The sequence below is a fragment of the Erithacus rubecula genome (genome assembly GCF_903797595.1).
Source record: "Erithacus rubecula genome assembly, chromosome: 2".
NCBI classification, from domain to species: domain Eukaryota; kingdom Metazoa; phylum Chordata; class Aves; order Passeriformes; family Muscicapidae; genus Erithacus; species Erithacus rubecula.
In genome coordinates, this window is record NC_136685.1 from 47,069,800 (window position 1) to 47,089,606 (window position 19,807).

Below are 19,807 nucleotides of genomic sequence, written 5' to 3' on the forward strand. Positions count from 1 at the left end.
TGCAGACCGGTCTCTGAAACAGCGGGGAGGTTGGGCAGAGCCCGGAGAGGGGCAGAACCCGGCGGGAGGCAGAGCCCGGCGGAGGGCAGAACCCGGCGGGAGGCAGAGCCCGGCGGAGGGCAGAACCCAGGGGGAGGCAGAGCCCAGCTGGGGGCAGAGCCCGGCGGGAGGCAGAGCCCGGCGGAGGGCAGAACCCAGGGGGAGGCAGAGCCCAGCTGGGGGCAGAGCCCGGCGAGGGGCAGAGCCCGGCCCGGCCCCGCCCCAGCCCGTCTCCTTCCTTCCCTCCCTGCCCGGCACTGCCGGGCCCTGGCCAGCAGCAGCCGCCAGGGGGCGCGGCTCCGCCCCGCTCCGCCCCGCCCCCAGCCCCGCCCTCCCCTTCTCTCGCGCCACGTCACTCGCGCTCGGCGGGCGGAAGCGACGTCATCCCACCCGGCGGCCAACGGGCGGCTCGCGTGTGGCGGGTTGAGAGGTGAAAGATCAGGCGGGGCGGCGGGAAGATGGCGGCGCTGGCGGTTGCCGGGCGGGGGACGCGGGCTCCGTGAAGGGATGGCGAGGCGAGCGGCGCGCAGCGGCTGAGGCTCCCCCGCCGCTCCCCCGCGGGCCCCGCGCGCTCCTGTCGGTCGGTCCCATGAGCGGCGCGGCCGGTCTGGCGTGGCGCGCGCTGCACGCGCTGCTGCGCGCCTTGCTCTGCCTGCAGCGCGCGCTACTCGCGTGCCTGCGCGGCCGCGCGGCCGCCGCCGCCGCCACCTCCTTCGCGCTCCTGGCGCCCGCCGCCCGCGCGCTCGGGTTCCGCGAGGCGGGCGCGGCCTGGCGGCGGCGGGGCCCCGCGCGCGGCGCGGCGGCGCGCGGCCGGCAGCGGTGGCGCGCGGACGGGCGCTCCCTGCGGAAGCTGCCGGTGCACGTGGGGCTGGTGGTGACCGAGGAGGAGCCGAGCTACGCGGACATGGCCAGCCTGGTCGTGTGGTGCATGGCCGTGGGCATCTCCTACGTCAGCGTCTACGACCACAACGGTGAGCGGCGGCCGCGGTGCCCCGAGTCCCCGTCCCGGGCGGTGCCCGCCCTGGGCGCGCCTCCTGGCGTGCGGCCAGAGCGCCCTGCTGCTCCGGGGCCCGAGGCCGGCCTCTCTGCTCGCAGCTCCTTTCCCATCCGCTGGAGCTGCTTGGCCGCTGCAGGGCTCCTGTCCCTGGGGAATGGCCCAGTTGCCCTTCTGGCCCAGCTCCTGTGTCGGGATGACCCGGGCCTGCCTGCTTTCTGGAAGTGTAAGGCAGGGACTGTTTGTAGGGAAGAGCTTCAGGCAACCTGCTCTTATGTGTGCTGTTTATGAGCTGGGGCTGAACCCCCAGAAGTGAATGAATGAAAGTAGCCTTCTGTTTTCAGGTACTCCTATATGAAGTAGTTAAACACAACCATGTATGTTCTGTGTGCTCTCTGTATTGTGAAATTAAATTCCATGATCTGCATTTGGTGCTGCTTGGATTTTGAGTTAACTCTGAGCCAGTGTTTCTGGAAGCTCTGGTGTTTTTTTGATATCTGCTGTGTGATTTATTGCTGGTCTCAAGTGTAAGATCATTGAACTCTGGCTCTTGCGGGTATGTTGGTTTCACGTCAGTGACCGTTGTAAAGATAAGCTGAGTTTGGATTTCAGTACTGTGAGGAAATCATGGAACAAATCTAGCTTCCTCATACCTATCCTTTCCTAGTGGGGAACTAAAACCAGCCATAGTCAAGATATTATTAGATGAAGCTTTCTGTCCAGCTGTTGAGAGATGATCTCTAATGTATACTGGACAAGCTGTCAACTCAGAAGGGCTAACAATACATTGCATGGACTGTGTCCTGCTTCTGTCCTCTGCAGAGGAAAAAAAACTTCATTCTGAAGATCCTTGTGCTCTTGCTGTCAGGGGTGAGACTGTAGGAGACCAGGGTTTAACTGCTTTGAGCCACTTCCAATGGCTGTTTAGAGGTGTTGTGCAGGTTAGGTGAACTGTGTGGACTTATGCCAGGTTAGAGGTACAGTTGTCTTCCAGTGCTCTTTCAGGAAATGTCCAGCGGTGCATCCCACATTAGTAGGTGAAATCTTCTGTCATCAAATGTGTAAAAGCATCTGAGGTATGCAGGCCTTTCCTTGAGCATAGATATTTGTGATTTTTAAAAATTTTTCACTTGTTTTAAAACATAACTATTTATAGTTCTGTTTCATGGTTGATCCTGTGTGATGGAAGACTTGACTTTCACTAAATTCTCTAAGATCATTATCAGAAACTGGGCTTAATACCAGTCACTTAGCAGTTTAAACTGGCCATCTGTGCAGGGCTGTTGTGGAACTTGGTTATGTTGTATTTCAGAGGGAGAGCGCTTCCTCCTTTGGAAGTCAAAGAATGTTATAAAATATTTTATATTTGCATAACATCTCAAGCACACGGAGAACAGCACCTTCTGAAAAGTAATTTATGTGTTGACAGCTTTTACTCCCAATTTGGAAAGGGTTCAACCAGGTGAAATGCTGCAGAGCAAACAGTACCAAGGAAGAGAGTTTCCCTCATAGCTTGAAGGGAGACATTTTTATTATGCAGGATCTTTAGCTTGTGTCACACCCCAAATAAGCTATGGGTAGTATTACCTGATGTGTTACAATGTGCTTAGTTCCTTCTTAGATTCCAGCACTGTGCTTCACAAATTATGTGTATGAGAACTGAAGTGAGGAACAGATCAAGCTGAGAATCATGTTTCTTGGTCGTCTTGGTTTTCATCTTGCTTACTGTGCAACACTGAGGAGGGAGAAGGCACCAGCCAATGCTTAGGTAGCCACTGTTGCTGAGCTCCTGTCTCACAGTAAGGAGCCAGAGCTGTAGCAGTGTCTGAAACGTTCTTTTTTGAGAAACTACTATTGCTTCTCCAGCATATGTTGAAATTCAGCCACAGCTAAGATTGACTGTTAGAAGACTGAATATGAAGACCAGAAATTAAAAGGTTTTGTCCCCTGAAGAGGTGAAAAAGCCTTGAAGAACAATTGTTGTTGCTAGCAGTTCAGAAAAAAAATAATCTTGGATTATTTGGTACTGTATCCATATATTGTTTCATTCATTCTAAAGTTGCATATGTAAATTGTTCACTTTTGTTCTGTGATGATATTTGTTTGTGATGATATTTTTTGTTTTGGTGTTGGGAATTTTTTCTTTAGTTTGGTATTTTTGGTTGTTTTAAGTGCAGGTTGTGTGATGAGTGTGGATTTTAATTTTTCATTCTAAAGTTACGTTTTAAGAGGTTTTGCTGTCACCTCTGAGATCTGAAAATAGCTATTATCTCATGATTTCTGTATCAAAACATTTTTCAGTAGCTTGTGTTTCTGTTGGTCCTCTGATACTAGAATATGCTAGTTTAATTTCCAGCTTGATTTCCAGTTTGTTGGGGCAAAATCAAAGAAGGCAGATCAACTAAAAAGTTTTACATCTGTGGTTTTTGCCAAACTTCCTGAGTTGATAAGAATTGCTTGCCATTACACGTCATGTTTCACAAGTATTCAGTGGGTTGTTCAGGATAGCAGCCACAGCTGCTTTGTGCACAGCTGAGCTTTTTAGACTGACTTCAGCTTCAGAGAGGGAGCAAGTAGTCATTCATAGAGCTCCAGAGTATGCTTACTGCTGGTAATAGCACATATGCTGCCTTTCTTTTGGTGCTAAGCTCCTTAGGGTGTCTTGATTGAGCATACACCATTTCCAGATAGACTTGTCATTAAGTAGGATGTTGCAGCTGTTGCTAAATCTGGTGCTCACTCAGCACTAACACTGATAATAGTGAAGGTGAATAAAGTCAGGTACAACTTGCTCTTATCAGTAGCAGGGGGTGACCCTTAATTACGGTGTGCACTTGTTTCCATCCAGTCAGATGGTGAGTAGTGCTTTTGGACTGCTGAGCTGCTTCTGTGAGGGTTTACATTCATACAGTTGTACCAGCTATTGATTTGTCAAAGTCCTTACTGGTGCTGGCTGTGGTGGAAAAGGAAAACTGATTATAAGTGCTCTGGATCAGTGTTAGCTGTGTTGAGGTATACCTTAATTTGTTTCCTTCCTTCACTGCATATGTGCAGTACTGAGATTCTTTTGAAACCTTGTTTACAGGCATGGTCTTCCATGGTTGCCTTCTCTGCTAGAAATAGTGGGTCAGTTTCCTGCAGAAGGATTGAATTAAAAATATGTCCTTAACTGCCCCTCCTCTAGAAGGAAAGGGAAGCATGAAGTTCTTTACAGAAGAAGTGCTAGATAAGCTGTTTATTTGTTTATAATAGGGAATTTCTGTAATTTTTATAAAATTGCTAAATAGAAGGTTGTTCATGTATTCTTCAGTGTCAAAATAAATAGCTGCATTCCAGCTGACACTGTTTTTGCTACAGCAGCTGCACCAGTAACTGTAAAGGCTGGAGTAACTTGGCTGGAGTTGTTCAGGGCTCAGAACTGAGACACTCTGCTGCCTCAGCATGTTTGGAGACCCAAGGTAGCCTGGGTTTACTGTGTGGAAGCCCTTTCTCTCAGTTTTCATTGATGTGCAGCATGACAAAGCCATAATAAACTTAATGCTACTGTGCATACCTGGGTTAAATAATGCAAACTAAAGTTCCAGGCTTTCTGTATTGCCTGTCCTATTACTTGGTAGAAATCCAGCCATTCTTCTCAAGACCTTATCTCTGAGGAAATACTGGAGCCTTGTTTAAGTCAGAAGGCATTGATAATGCAATAATGTAATAGCACTTAAAACACCTTCTGGGGGGTGGAAGCCTTTTACTAGTGCTATATACTTTAACTTTCTTTTGGTAGTTGTTTTTGCCATTTGTGAGAGCTTGATTGAGTGCTACTTCTGTGAAGCTTTCCTGATACAGTTTAGGACAAGTCTAGAGTGCTTTTTGGGAGCTTGCTGAATCTTGGCATTTGGGTACTTTGGACTCCTAGATAGATGCTTCATGCTGAACATTTCTTAAAGCCCATAGTGTGACTGTATTGAAAATTTGGAGTTATTCATTCAGAGTTTATTAGCTTTCTAGTGAACTGCTTTATTTCTCACCACTTTTCTCTTAAACACTCTTTGGAAGCATAGAGTATGCAAAAGAAATTATTTCATTAGTCCCAAAGTAGGCTTCTAGTCTCTTCTAGATTACTTGATAGTTTAGCTGATTGGATCAACCCATAAAATCTTCTGGGTGCCCATTTCTGGGCAAGATAAATACATTGTGGTTTTATGCCACTGGAACACTTGTGTGATGCCAATATCATATGGCATCTGCTGTGGGCCTTCACCCACATGAAATTTCATGTTCAACAGTTGTGTTTTGCTGTCAACTTGAGAGGAGTTCTCAAACTACCTTTATTAAAAGGGATAGCACTAAATTGTAGAAAGTGATCTCTTAAAGGAATGGGAAAAATTTGAAAGAGGTATCTTTACTTTCAGTTGCTGATGAGCTTCTGTTCTGTTAGTGCAGAATGTCCCTCCAAGAGGAAATGTGGGAGAAAACTTCACCTATGAAGTTCTCAGTTCTAAGTCAGATTCTTTGTTTGGCTAGTGCTATCTTAAATGGCCTTAATCTGACTGAAATTTAAATTACTTTGGGTACATTCAAAGTTGGATTACTTTTTTTTTGTTTGTAGCTTTCCATATCCTGTGAGGTCCAGTGTAATGGCTGTGCTTTCCTCCCTTATCAACCAGCGTGAACCAACAGGATGTAGGCAAAAGTTATTAATGTATTCACACAGTTTCTTGCATGTGCGTTCTTTGAAGTGGCTTATTATTTGATGTTCTCAAAATGTTAATACCTGCTAACAATTACAACTTTTGATTGCTCTTTCCTTGTCAGCACTGGGAAGAAGTTGAGGAAGCAAATAACTGAAATGTTGTAGAGATACTTTATAGAGATTCTTTACTAGACTCCACTTGGTAAGGTGTTCCCTTGCAAGAGTGAGCTAACTCTTGTTTTACCAGATTCTCCTGCAATTAAGAGAGTTGAACTTTGAGAGTCAAGGCATTAACAGGTGTGGACTGTGGTAGTCCAGTCAGACAAACAGATGGTTGACATCACTTGGTGTTTCTTTGTGCCAGTTTTTCACTTCCAGTTCAAGATTCTTGTCACTTCTGCACTTGCTTTCCTCTTAATTGCAACTTGCAGTCTCTTAATTACAAACTTGATTTGTCAGTATCTAACCCTAAAATATTGCAACATAAAATTATGCTCAAATTTTTTTTTTTTATTTCAGCACCATTATTGCAAGCAAAGGGGCATGGCTTGTAAATGCTGCAAATCTGAGCAAAACATGTATGCCCTGGAAAAGACTTTTGTAATGGAGGACTACTGCAGGAAGCTAAAACACTTCTGATTTGCCTAAGCTCTACCAGCAATAAATGGCTGACAGCATGCTTGCAGCTTGTGTTGTATAAACAAGTACTATCCCTGAAAACAAGTTCTCAGTAGTTAAAAGAAGCAAACCAGGATGGAGAGTTTTATACGCTTTGTCTTTGGGAATTTTAGTGCTTAAATACATGTAATTCTTAGGACACTTCATTTGCAGGAATATGCACATTTGCACTAGCTCCCAAAGGCTCCTGAACTCTGACTGAATGAAAGTATCTGCTTTTCAAAACCAGAACATCTGTTGAGAAATAATAGTGACAATTTCATGTTTGTGTTCCATATCAGAGACATGAGTAGTGCTGCTTTTTTTTATCATGTAACAGCAAACAGCTGTTCTATTGCTAAAAATTACTAGACCTTTGTCAAACCATGATTTTTTGTAATGTTAAAATTACATTATGGACTGGCTTTAACTTATGTGGAGGACTGTGAACAAAACTGGAGGGTAGCAGTAAATCATGAGTTAAGTTTCAGTACCTAGAAATACGTAATTCTGTTACTGAGTTGGCCTACTCATGCACTTATTTGCTATATTTGTCCTGTTTTGATTAAGCAACAGCATCTCCCAGAACTAATGGGTACACTTACAAAGTTTAAAAAAAATGAACCTTCTAGTTAAATGGGGTTTAGAGATACTGTAAGAGAAAGGAGAATATAGCTGAGTCATGACCATGTAAAATTCCTGAAGCTGAATGTGAATTTGGTCTGTGAATCTTGTATTTGGCAGGACTGTGTTTGCAGTGATGTGCATTTATAAGTCTTATGCACTGACTGATAGACAAATGTTGAAGGAGTATTCCCAAATGCTGTTGGTTTTTAATTAAGATCTGAGTTAGTCTGAATTTTTACTACCTTCTGCTGTGATTCAGGATCTTCTCTTCAGGAAAACTGTGCATGTGTCAAGGTTGATGGATCAGTGGGAATTTAGGTGTGGAGGCCTTTGAGGGAAGGCATACTGCAACTACAACTGTGATAGTTTCTTACTTGTTAAACTGCTATTCCAAGAGCCATGCAGTCCCCAAGTTTGAACAGCTGAGGGGGTGGGTGAGATAAATGAGCAGAATAGAAGGATAGCACTCAGATAAATCTTAAGAACTGATTTATTTAACGAGTCTTCTGTATCTGTATGTGTTAAGAACCTTCACTTTGGAGCTGGACCAGTTCCATTATCTGATGTCTCTTTTTTACTGAGGAGCAAACATCTTGGACAGTTCTTCTATCTATTGTTCTCAATGTCTTAATTCACTTTAGAGCTGGATTGTGGAGTCTTAAATTAGTTCTCTCATTCTTTGGCAGGAATGGGCAGAAACCTTTAACAAGAAAGGATTTGATATTAGTGTTGGGTTGGAAAGGGGAAGAAGAGGAGCAGCTTATTTTCCAGACTGGGAGTCTTTCCTAATTAAGTCACATGTTTGTCTGGGTATTGAGTGTAGTTTTGTTTCTTATATCTAAAAGTGTATGGAAGTCAAGTGACTCTCAAAGGTGAGGCACGAGCAGCCTTGTACAGATCTTCCTTGAAGAGGGTGCAGGATTAGCAATTGCAGTGGCTCCACTGCTACTGGCATTGGGAATAGGGAAGACAGTCTGTGCTAACCCCAGCACGGAACTGACTGAGGCAACAGAGTTGTATCAAACAGGATTATTTAAAGCAGCACTCCCAATTTCTGTTATGTCTAAGTATAGTCTTGAAAGTGAGAGCACAAAGAGTAACAATTTAACTTCAGTTTGAACTTGGCAAGAGTATTCTAATATGCTTTTTTCTGTAGTGGTTTGAGCCTTACCACAACTTGCTTTTCTGTAAACACATGAAATCAATTATAAGCATCACTGAAACATATATGATAAAATGGGGATTTATTTTTTTTTAAATAGGAAGTATGCAGGATGAAAGAAAAAGTAGATACTTTGTCATCTATTAAAAGCTTCAATGAAGCCTGTAGAAAAGTTCTAATTCATTAGGCCTAAAGGCTAACATAATAAATAAATGCATTGTATCACTTCATATTGCAAACTGACTCCTAGTGTATTACAGTGTTAATCCAGTGCTTATACATTGTTTGACCAATGTGGGCACTGTTGTAGCAGTTCCAGATCCTATAGTCAGGTTGTGGTGCTGAACCCTAAACCTGATCATAAAATTGCATGTCTTTCATTGGCTTTTGCACTCTCTGCATTGTAAGATTAGTGTACAGGCATTTTTAGATTGGTCAGCTGAAGTGTTTGATGTAAGGTTTCTGAGTGAAGGTCAGTAAAAACATCTAAATACCATGTGATGTATTATCCAGTTCTTGACTGAATATGCCTAGCCATGCTTTTGGATTGTAAATATTTAAGCTGTAACATTTTGTTTTTGCTGTGACATTTAATTAGAAATAATTGAGTCATGTTTCTCAAAAGCTAGAATTTAGTTTAGTACAAGAACCCAAGTATGTTTGAAACAGGCTTTTGTGATTTCCTGCATTCAAAATGTGTCTGCCTTAAATATGTAAGTATAAAAAGGCCTTCGGGATTGCATGAGCTCCTTGAAAAGTACAGTTTGTGAAATTCTCTTATTAGGAAATCCATGCTATTGGATGGCTTAAGAGGGGGCAGTTACTGAGACCTGAAATGCTGATTCAGTGGTGACTTGCTTTGTTACCCTGCAGCCTTAGGGATGTGGCAATAAGTGGTAGCAGACGTAAGAAGTGTGGGCAGTAAAGAAATTTGGTGTTAATCTGACTAGGTTGTTTTTTGCTGATTATTGCTTTCTCTTTTTCTAGCATACTAAGGACAATGAAGTAAGTCTTAAGCTATCCCTTATGCAGTTGCAACTTGCTGCTGGGTGAAAGAAGAACAAAACCACATGAGTTGTCCTTCCAAGGTCACTTAAATTAGTCATGTGCAGTAGCATTTGCTTTGAATTCTTACCCACACTCGTGAACTCCAGTCTGAAACCAGTACTGACTAATTTTTTCTTCTTGTCTTGTGTCAGATTTATTTTGTAACACCCTTTGTTAGGAGTTGGCTGACATGCAACTTTTTTTCTAAAGGTATTTTCAAGAGGAATAATTCGAGATTGATGGATGAAATTTTAAAACAGCAGCAAGAGCTCTTGGGACTAGATTGCTCAAAGTACACTGGGGAATTTGCAAATCACGACAAAAGTGGTGAAGGTAAGATGAGCTACAAGAAGGGCTTGGTATGTCTCTAAATAGCTGTATATCAATCATAAATCTGCTTTTACCTAAACACATTCCTGTGTACAGTGACCTTTTTTGTCATTAAGAGCTGCTTATCAGAAAACATGCAACCTTCCTGAGCTAGTATTAAACTTCCACTGTGCTTATTTGTTCTTAACTAACAGCCAAGCATTGCTGTCCTCTTTCTGTAGTAATCATTACTGAGTGGTCTGATCTTTCCTTCAGCCTGACTCTTGTGCCATGACCCCTTCAATGCATCAGTGTGCCTTCACTCCCCACTGTTTCAGTGAAATAAATTCTTTTTCTGAGAGCTGAAAAAGCACTAAAGTGTAAGGGAACTGATGTCAAGTTAATAATGTGTGTGCTTCCATATTCCAAACATACACCTCAAAGTGGGAAGGGGCAGAACTGCTGGTTGTCATGGCAAGGTATAATGCCATCAGGAAGGTAAAGGGCACAAATTAAAAAAATTAATTTGATAATAATAGCTTTAGCACATGTTTAGATGTGAAAAGCAGGAGTAGGTTTCAAGGCTGATGTTCTTTTTACAGTAGTATCTGCTATAAGTATTCATTTACTCATCTGCTGCCTAAGACAAATACTTAAAGTCTGTTCAAAATATAGTAAATCACAGGCATGTACTTGAATCAGGCCTTTGTCTTAAAGGGATGGGCTGATACAGCTCTCCTTACTGCAACTCATAATATTTAAGTAGGTCTTGTAAAAAACTGACTGAACAACCCTTATGTTTTAAGATCATCATAGTTGAAAGATTTATGAAAAGACTGCACAAGATATGGTACATTTAGCTGTGTTTAAAATGCTGCTTGCAAGTTTTGCCTCCTCTGTGAGAGCTGACTGGATGCCAAAATCCTTTGTGCCAGTTTTCCAATATAAAGTGTAATATTATAACATTGTCTTATGAACAACTTAGCCTAAGATTTAGAAGAGCCCAGATTTCATGCTATTTTTTTTTCTTCCCATAAAGGTTGAAATAGCCAGCAGAAAATGGGGTAGACAGGCTATTAATGTCTTAAACTTCAGCATACTTAGCTACACTTACCTAAGTTGGGATATTTGTGTTCACACCAAACAAGCTACTGAAAGACTTCTCAGACTTGCTGATGCAAAAAGTGCATTTAAATCTCGGGAACCTTTTGTGCTGGAAACTGTGAAAAGCAGAGGTGTTTTCTGTTCTCTTTTTAAATTCTTCATTCTTTTTTAGAAGGCTTCACAGTCAGATGCTTCATGTTTTCAGCTGAACAAACTGACATCTATCCAATTTATTATTATCTGCAAGTTTTCACTTTTGAAAAACGGAATTGCATGTATTACATTTAGGGATACTGTTAAATATTTTTTAATTTAGGACATTTGATGCAAATTTGCAAATCAAGCAGTATTAAGGAACAATTACTTTCCTTGTGGTGGTATTGGATAGATGAGCTGAGGGGTTTTAGGTGTTCTTTTGAATCTTGACTGTGCTGTGTGGTCCTTTGCAGTCAGGTTCCACAGTTTTAATCAATGTTATTTTTAAGTATCTGGTTATACCTATCTTAAGTTTGGTATCAGCCTGAAGTGTTGACACTTTGGTATTTAACCCACTTCAAGCCAGTTATAGTGCACCATATGTGGCCTTCAGCTTCCTTGGCAAGTTTACCTCTTAGGTACTTTACCAGAACTGACAATGATGCAATTCATGTAGTGTGAGAAGACTCTTGCCTCTCAATAGTGTAGGATTAAGATAATAATTATTATGAAATGTCCTCTTAAGTCACAGACATAATTGCAGATGAATGGGTGAATTCTGGACTATTATCTTGTTCCATGCTTCAGTGAATCAGTCTTAGATCCTTACTGTAACTCTTGCATCAAGATACTGTGATCACATTGAGGGAGGCCCCCATCTTAATCATTGTCATGTGAATGTACACACTAGCTGTTAAAAATACCTTCCTCTTCTAGGGTAGAAATTAGTTTGGTGTGTTTTTTTGTTTTTTTCCTGAACTCCTTAAGTTATTATCCATGCACCTTTCTTCTCAGTGCTTTGCCTGACAGCATAAGAACCTGCCCAAATTGCCTGGAAAACTACATTTCAGGACTGAAATAAATGCCCTTCTCACAAGGCTTTTCAAAGCAGTTCTCTTAAGCTTCTGTTTTAGTAGTACAACAAATCCAGAAGACTCTTAGCCACTTCTCTAAGAGATGGCTGAGGTATATCTGTGACTAGTTGTAATATATTAATTAAACTACAAGTTACTTTCAATTGTATCTGTGACTATCTAAAGCACATGCAATACAGTTATATTTCTGTTGCTTTTAAACTGTGTTTTGTACTTTCAGTTTTAAATTGCCAATCTACATTGAAGGTGCTGTCTCCGGAAGATGGAAAAGCAGACATAGTCAGAGCTGCTCAGAACTTCTGTCAGTTGGTAGCACAGCAGCAAAGAACACATTCAGACCTGGATGTGAATATGTTAGACAACTTATTAAGTAGTAAGTATAATATGGAGGGGAAAAAGTACTCAATTAATAATGATTTGGTTACTAGTATAATTATTGTTTGGAATGTATGCATCTTGATGCTTAGTCTATGAGACTAAGTTATGATTATTACTTTTAGGCTTCTGTTAAAAAATTCTTACTGGTTTATTGCCTTTTGAGCTGTTTTCTAAGCAGAAAAATTCTTTAGCAGAAATATTAAGCTAGATTGCAGAGTTTTGGCTTTTCAGAGTTTACAGCCTCTGTGGTATGTTCTGCAGTGAGCTTTTTGAAAAAAGTACTACTGGGATTACCTAGAACTAGACTATTCTAATTTAGGATAACTTCCTGCAAGTTGCAAACATAGATGGACAAAGTCTTTTCCAGATCTGGTTACAGTGATTAAAGCTGTTCCTGCTGCCTGCCTACTACCCTGAGTGCAAATTATAGAACACTTGCTATTCTCTTGCTGTTCTATAACCCACACTAGTTTAGCTGTCTTCATTACGAATTTGTGCAGATTACTGGCTCTGCACTGAGATGTGTAGCTACATGCAACAGGTCTGAAAAGGGCAGGACTGCCCTGATATCACACCTGGGAGAAGAAGTTTAGAATTAGCTTCCACTTTTCTAGTGGTACTATGGAGCTATAATGAGTTGCTCCGCTTACCTAGGTGATCCATGCATGTTAATTGCAGCTGTAATTAGCTTGGCAGGGTTCAGGTTTTAGATTGCACACTTGAACTTGGATGCCGTTAGGCAGGTTATTGTAGTGTGGTTCCCATTAATTGGACTTAAGAGAGTGATTTCTTTTTCATGTGTGTCTGGTCAACTGAATTGTTCTGTGGATGGACTTCATGGCAGTTTGGCTGCTTAACTTCAAACCAAATTATTTTCTCTGTTGTCAACATCCTCCTGTAATCGAACTATTAAATGTATGTAATAAGGCACCTGAAGAAGAACTTGGGACATCTATTCTGTTATAGCCCAAGGGCAATTGAAGCAAATTAGCAACCGCTTCTTCAGAGCAGTCACTAATGTAATGGAGGACCATTGTGTGTGTTTTGGCCAGTAATACTTAACTGCAGCATTTCAAACCTGTTGGGGATCTTCTCTCTGGATGTATTAAAAGTATTAGGTCCAATCTTAAAATTAGCAGTTTTATTTTTGAAGTATTGCATACCAGCTGAGCACAGAAAGTGAGATCTAATCTGTCAAAATGATGAACTTTGAAGCAGGCTGCTTTATGTATGTGGCTAGTAGTTAAGGAAAATATCTGTAGCTAGTCCTACTTACTAATTTGTTTACTTAATGTTTAGGACATTGTTGGAGGTGAAGTATTCTTTCATGACTTACTTAGCAGCAGCTTTTTATACTTTGTTGTACTTGTAGTCAAATTTAGTTTGTGTGCAGTTTTAATGGAACAGTATTGAAAGTAAGCATCTGTGCATTACTGATTTGAGAACATGTTCTGAAAAGCAATACTTGAGTAGTTACACTCTTAGAATTTGCATTCATGGAGTCTTATGTAAATCTCTGGGATTTTAAATTTTGATTTAAATACCTGTTAATTTAGTTTTTAAACTTTTTGTTCATGTTTAGGGTGCAGGTATTGAAGCCTAGTCCTAAAATGGTATGGTTTTAGCTTGTCATGTGGCATTTCTTGTTCTTAATTCAGTCATGCACTTAATTCTTACAGCTTGAGTTTTCTGCAGTGTAAGAGTACTTGCTTCTGAGCAATGCCTTAGCTAACCAGCTTGTTTTCAGAAAAGTAGGTGCCAGCTGCATTTTAATATTGTCTCTGCTTGCTGTCTGTCTGCCTTCCAGCAAAGTACATGACTATCAATAAGGCTACTCGAGTTGCCCTGTAAAATCTATGTGGAGAAGAGAAGGATAGAATTATCAGCTCTAAAATTCCTTCATGTTCCCCATGCAGAGCTCCTGACCTAGAAGGAGGGTTGCCAGGTTCCCATCCTTTGAGTGTGCAAGTCTTTTGGCCTCTTTTGTTTTTTAAAGTCTGCTCCCAAATCCTTTTGTCTTGTGTGTGATAAACTTGACTGCTGTAACTCTAGCAGCTCTGAGGGAGCTTCCACATGTAAATTATCTATAGTGCTGCTGTGTTTAGGTAGAGAAATGGATGCAGAGTCGAAAGCACATGCTGTGTTTTTTGGTAGGCTGTTCTGACAGTAATACTACAGTGTGCATTTTCATTTTCCTTCAGATAGGAACCAGAAGGAAATGTTAGCATTAACTGGGCTCTCTGAAGGCCTTTCCCTGTTTGAAAAGCGATTGCAGTACTGAAGATCCTGCTGCTGTACCAGCTGAGGAGTACTCAGCTGCTGAATCAGCTGATGAGCAAAGCTGTCCACTTCCTCCAGAGTCCCCACTTCTAAGTATTCACTGCTTCCCTGAAAAGCTCTTTCATACTAACGTGCTAGCTTCTGAACACACAAGTGGCTTTTGCTTTGCAGTTTTTTTCTTAACTTTGTGATAAGATTTGGACTGTGGCACAAGATACTCCTACCTAAAAAATTCATCCTTCCTTAGAAATGCACATGCTTGGGAAAATATCTTTTACCAGAGGTTAAGAAGCTGTCATCACTATTGTGGTGATCCAGTGGGGAAGGGAGGATGTGAACTTTTTTCAAAAATCTCCAGCTTCGGTTTGTAAATCTGGGTGGAGCAAAATCTGACCTTAGTTTCCTTTTCTGTTATTCCCAAAGTTGAGTTCCTCTACAAGTAATGTGAAAATTGTAAAAGGCTCTTGGCTGCTTTTGTGTATTGGGGTGTTTTTTTTTTTTTTTCAATTTTTTTAATGTTGTTATTGTTTTTATTTAAGCAAACAAGGAAAGAATTGAGAAATAGCATTGGAAGTTTGGAGCAAGTAGGCTATATTAAACTTTTGTCTGCTAAAGGTAGTCATTACCCAGCATAAGCACTCTTGCACTTAACCTGCAGAATTGATGGATAGTGATGAGAAATTGCCTGCAATAATCATGACTAATATTATAGCAAAATAGGGTTATGACTGCTGGAATGCTTTTCAGGTGAGCTAGATAGGTGCAAGAGGAACAGTTTAGCTTCATGGGTCCCCTTGGGGTGCTCTACTGGTTTTCACATGTTGCTCTAAATCAACTTGCTAGAATTAGCAGGGAAAGCTGGACTCAGACTACTCATTCTAAGCCTATTTCCTGTCTGTCAATTTTAGCCTGGAGTAGCTTAGGCACTGCAGAAGTGTATGGAAGGGAGACAGAAGCAGTAATGTTTGGTCACTGTCTTCAGCCTCAGAAGATGAGTAGCATATTCTCACAAGGGAAATGACTAGCTGAGGTTTTAAGGTATGGGTAGTTAAAGTGTGAGCACCTAGTGGAATTCATCAATATTATCTAGCTCTGCCCTAGAATGGGTCAGGTTGTCCACACAGTAACAGAAAAAGACACACTGTCCTGTTCTTTCTCACTCATCTAACCAGAAAGATGCCAGCTGCAACAGTGTCTTTGCAATTTCATAGTAAGTTGGTTTTAAAATTTCTTAGACTCATACTGAGAAAGAGACAAGTAATTTAACAATGTTTTTTCTTGATGGTCTGTAGTACCAAGGTCTTCTTCAGTGAAACTTCCTTAAGCTTTATTTTTTGTGTGTGTGTTAATAGTCCTTTTGCTCTGCTTGTCTGCAGCTCCACATAGTTAAGTAGGTAGAATCAGGGAACAGCATGTTCTGTGCTACTAAAATCCAGTTTGCCAAGACAAAACTAGAACAAGTCAGATGAAACAACATTAAGATTTGCTGTTACTCAAAACAATGTAACTGTTCCTGTTACTTCCATAGAAAGTCTTTGAAAAAACTTACCGACACAAATATAACAGTCCAGCTGGGCCTGCAGTGGCTGCCCAAGCTTTTGCTCAGTTGGTCATTCAGGTGTTGCAAGACCAGTCTGTCCTCTTGGGCTTTTAATTGTTAACTTGTCCTTGGGACCTTCATTTAAAAAAAAAGGACATTTAGTGAAAAAGCAGATGCCTTAGGGTTTAGAACTAAAACAAATCCTCTGATGAATTTAATAAAACCTAATGTAACTTGTTATTACAGGTACAAATGGATTTCCTGATCCTGATTTAGTCTTGAAGTTTGGTCCTGTGGACAGCACATTAGGATTCCTTCCGTGGCACATCAGACTGACAGAAATCATGTGAGTTGCTTATAAGATGTTGTGAAACACACTGGAATGAAAAATATCTAGGTAGACAAGTCTTTATCATGTAATTTATGAAACTGGCCAAAAGAGGAGGTCCAACGAAACAAGTGTCTGGGGATTGATTTGAGGGTGTTTTAAAATTATTAAATGAAACCTGTCAAACATTCACTGTTGGTTTTTTTGCCTTGACTAGGGAACAGCAGGCTTCATGCCTCAGGTTTAAGGAGCAACTTCTGTCACCACCTAGTCTGTGGTCCAATCCCGTTTGACAGTGTTCCTTGCAGTGTTCCTCTGTGGCTTACAGGTTTCTGACAGGGAAACGAAGGATACAAGGGAGATGGGATAGTACAAGAAGACCACACCTGTGGATCACTTTTCAATTTTAGTAATAACTGAACTGACTAGATTTGCTGAACTTCTTAAATCCGAGTGTTTTATGGCACACTGAAGTATGTGGGCACACCTGTGCTGCTCCAGCTTTTCACTGATTGGAAGGGCCCTGTGTGCTCTAATGGGAGGCTTTGGTTTAGAGGGTGAGTGGTTTAGTTGTTAGAGTTGTTACAATAACCATGTTGAGAACAGCTTCACAAAGTTATTCAGACAGTAACTTACTTTTAGTGATATACCTGTTGGCTGTACAAATATTGTGGTTTTATAGAAGTTTATTTTAATGTTTCTAACTTTCTTTCTCAGTTCTTTGCCTTCCCACCTAAACGTCAGCTATGAAGACTTTTTCTCTGCCCTCCATCACTATGCAGCCTGTGAGCAACGCTGGGGAAAGTGACTTTGGGCTGAGTGCATGGAGTGAGGCTTTCTGTGGGAAGGAACTGATGTCTGTTTACAAGCACCCGTGACCCATAAGTCTGGTTCATAGTCCTTTCTTAATTTATCAAAAAAATTCAATAAAGTGTCTTACCTTTCTAGAGAGTCTGTGTGAATGCGTGAGAATCTATGGGGAGGGGAATTCACGGATTTCCTCTTTGGAAAAGACAGTTACTAAAAGCAAAGCTGAGTTGCTCTCACTTTGACATTCAAGTGTCAGAATGAACATGCAAGATTTAAATGTTGTGAAATCTACAGGACAATGTAAATAGGAGTTCTGTGTCCTGAAGATCCTTAAAACCAAGAAAGAACTCCCATCTTTGTTTCTTAATTCTTCATGGTCAGGCATTTCAAAGCTAATGATTTTTCTTCAGATACATTTTTCATGTGATATGTGAATTCTAGAGAAGTTGGTTTTGTTAACTGAAAATAGAGACTGCAACTTGGCTGGGATGACTAAGCCAACTGTAGGTGTTAAGTTCTAGAAATACTGAGAAGATTCCATAAAAAGGGATGGAAGTTTCTATGGTAAGTGGATTAGGCAGTCTGTGTTGCACTATCCAGTTTTTTTTTTGTTTTTTTTTTTTTTTCCCCCGAAGTTGTGGAATGAAAGTATTCCTACAGCCCTGAGTGAATGCACTTCTCTCAGCATCAGGTCAGTTTTCCATTGGGAACAAGCATAAGCAGTACTATGTATTGTTCGTATACCTGTTCTCCCCATAACACTCAAGGGAACAAGCAGGATAAGGCTCTGGCATCATTTGCTGAAAGATTTGAAAATTGGCTGAGTCAGCTGCCATGGCTAAATGTGATTTGCTGCTTGTATTTGTGTGCCCAGCAAGGGAGTCTGCTTAAGCCTTTTATTGTTTCTGTTTGTTCTGAACTGAGCACTAGAAATGTGAATGAGATGAAGTGGATGAAGAAGGAAGATGAAGTGAAGCTGCCCTGTGGTATTTCAGCACTGAGATAACTAAGTAGTGATATTGGCTAAATGGTCCTCATCATGGACTGGCCTGTTTAAGTTACGTTCCTCTTGTTGGAAGCAGCTTAAAATTTCAGGTTTGTGACTGTGTTTGGACAAAGCAATATCTGTAGATCTGTATTACTGGAGACAAACATTAATACTGCAGCCTTCTGCCCTACAGGCTGCAGAACTGTTGAATGCTTCATTCTAGAAGTGTTTCCTCTTTCCCCTCCCTCCCTCAAACTGAGCCTGGCTTTATCTCCTTTGGGAGAGCCATGTCACTAGAAGGGAAAACAACTGTTTTTAAAAGGGAATTGCCAGATTTTAAATTAATGTCTGCCTCATTGTGAAATGGTGTATTTTAAATTGTTGTTGCTTGATTTAATGTTATAAAGCAGATTGCATAAACCATTAGCTGTGGTTTTTCATCGTACTAAGGTTGGATTGCAGTTAAAAAAAAAAAAGAGCCCTATGGCCTGCTTTATCTCAGAAAAGAGCAATGATTATTCAGTAAATTAACTGAGGTTTTTGACATAAAATAGGTTTCCATAGGACTGAAATACTTCAAGTACACTTTGTATATCGGTCTCTTGTGTGTGCCAGGACCTGTATTGCAGAGAAGGTGAACAGTTGTACAATGTTTCCTGGGCTCTGTTGTTGACATGGGCAAGTTTTCTCACTGAGTGTTAAATTCAACTTTTGTGTGGGGAGTGAGTAGCCTGTTGAAGGGTATCTGGAGTATTGATGTTCATCTGTAATATGAATTGTTTCATTAAAATGCAAGGTTGTGTTTACATTCTGATATGTAAGTGTTACCGTGTCACTGAAGGAGTTCTGGTGCTGGTAGTAATGGGAAAATCTTAGTTTAGCCCTCAAAAAAAAAAAAAAAAGTATTTTTTATATTTGTATCAAACTGCCAAAGAATACTTCTCATACCTGAGTTCCCTTGTCCTCAAACTTCTGCATCTCTTAGCTAAAAAATGTGTTCAATATTGGAGACAGATCTCAAGGCCTAGAATTTGTCTACAGAGGATTGCTTAATAAAACAAAAATGATTAGTTCAGCTGCATTGGATTCAACTTAAATCTCTTCTGATGGCTAGTTTAATTGTGAATTAAGTGTTCCTCCTGGAATTAATGTAGTTGAACTAATCCATGTTATCACTTATTTGGGATTATTTTACTGTCTCTATGTGGGCAGTCTTCAGTGAGGTGTGCCAAAAGCACTGTGCATATCCACAACTTGATCTCTGAATGTAAGTCCTTGCCCTTAGCACCTCTCCCCAGCTTGTTCTGTGTGAAGGTTTGTGCTATCGCTGTGACATGTTTGGATACCTGTACATAATGTGTAAAATGAGTTTTTATTATTAGGAAATCGATTTATTGAACTTTATTATTGAAAGCTGAATCTGTAAAACAATAAATCAATAAAAGACTATAATCTTTCTACAGGCTATGGTGATACATGAATACTTCTGGAGGTTTGGCTGGGGCACTTAGCCTGATTCATGTTACTTCATCAGTCTGGGGAAACACAGAACTTCAAATGTCATTCTTTTGTGCTCTTTAATTGCTTTCTGGAGTGTAAGAACTGGGTAAATTTTTCATCTACCACTTCCAACTTCTCAGATGCTTTCATGAGAGCTTCCATAGTAAAGCATTTACTGTAAAAATATTCTTTGATATTCCTGGGAACTTGCTAAACTTGTTCCTGGCTGCTAAAAGGCTTGCTTCTTCTCCCTGCTGCTGAGTCAGTCCTGGGCCACGGGCTGTGCT

The 19,807-nt window shown here is 40.9% G+C and overlaps 1 protein-coding gene across 1 annotated transcript; it reads left to right on the forward strand.

The window, feature by feature from the left end:
* The first annotated feature begins 475 nt into the window (after positions 1 to 475).
* NUS1 (NUS1 dehydrodolichyl diphosphate synthase subunit) lies at positions 476 to 17,173 on the forward strand. The gene is made up of 5 exons (XM_079298404.1): positions 476 to 1,010; positions 9,424 to 9,546; positions 11,917 to 12,069; positions 16,141 to 16,240; positions 16,940 to 17,173. The coding sequence occupies exons 1-5, from the start codon at positions 629 to 631 to the stop codon at positions 17,028 to 17,030; spliced, it is 849 nt and encodes a 282-aa protein (XP_079154530.1). The 5' UTR covers positions 476 to 628; the 3' UTR covers positions 17,031 to 17,173.
* The last annotated feature ends 2,634 nt before the right edge of the window (positions 17,174 to 19,807 follow it).

Bases quoted from the DNA above. Each gene is read 5' to 3' on its own strand.
- NUS1 (XM_079298404.1), top strand. From the start codon at position 629: ATGAGCGGCGCGGCCGGTCTGGCGTGGCGCGCGCTGCACGCGCTGCTG. The intron at 1,011-9,423 runs GTGAGCGGCGGC...TTTTTTCTAAAG, and splicing joins CAGCGTCTACGACCACAACG to GTATTTTCAAGAGGAATAAT. The intron at 9,547-11,916 runs GTAAGATGAGCT...TTGTACTTTCAG, and splicing joins TCACGACAAAAGTGGTGAAG to TTTTAAATTGCCAATCTACA.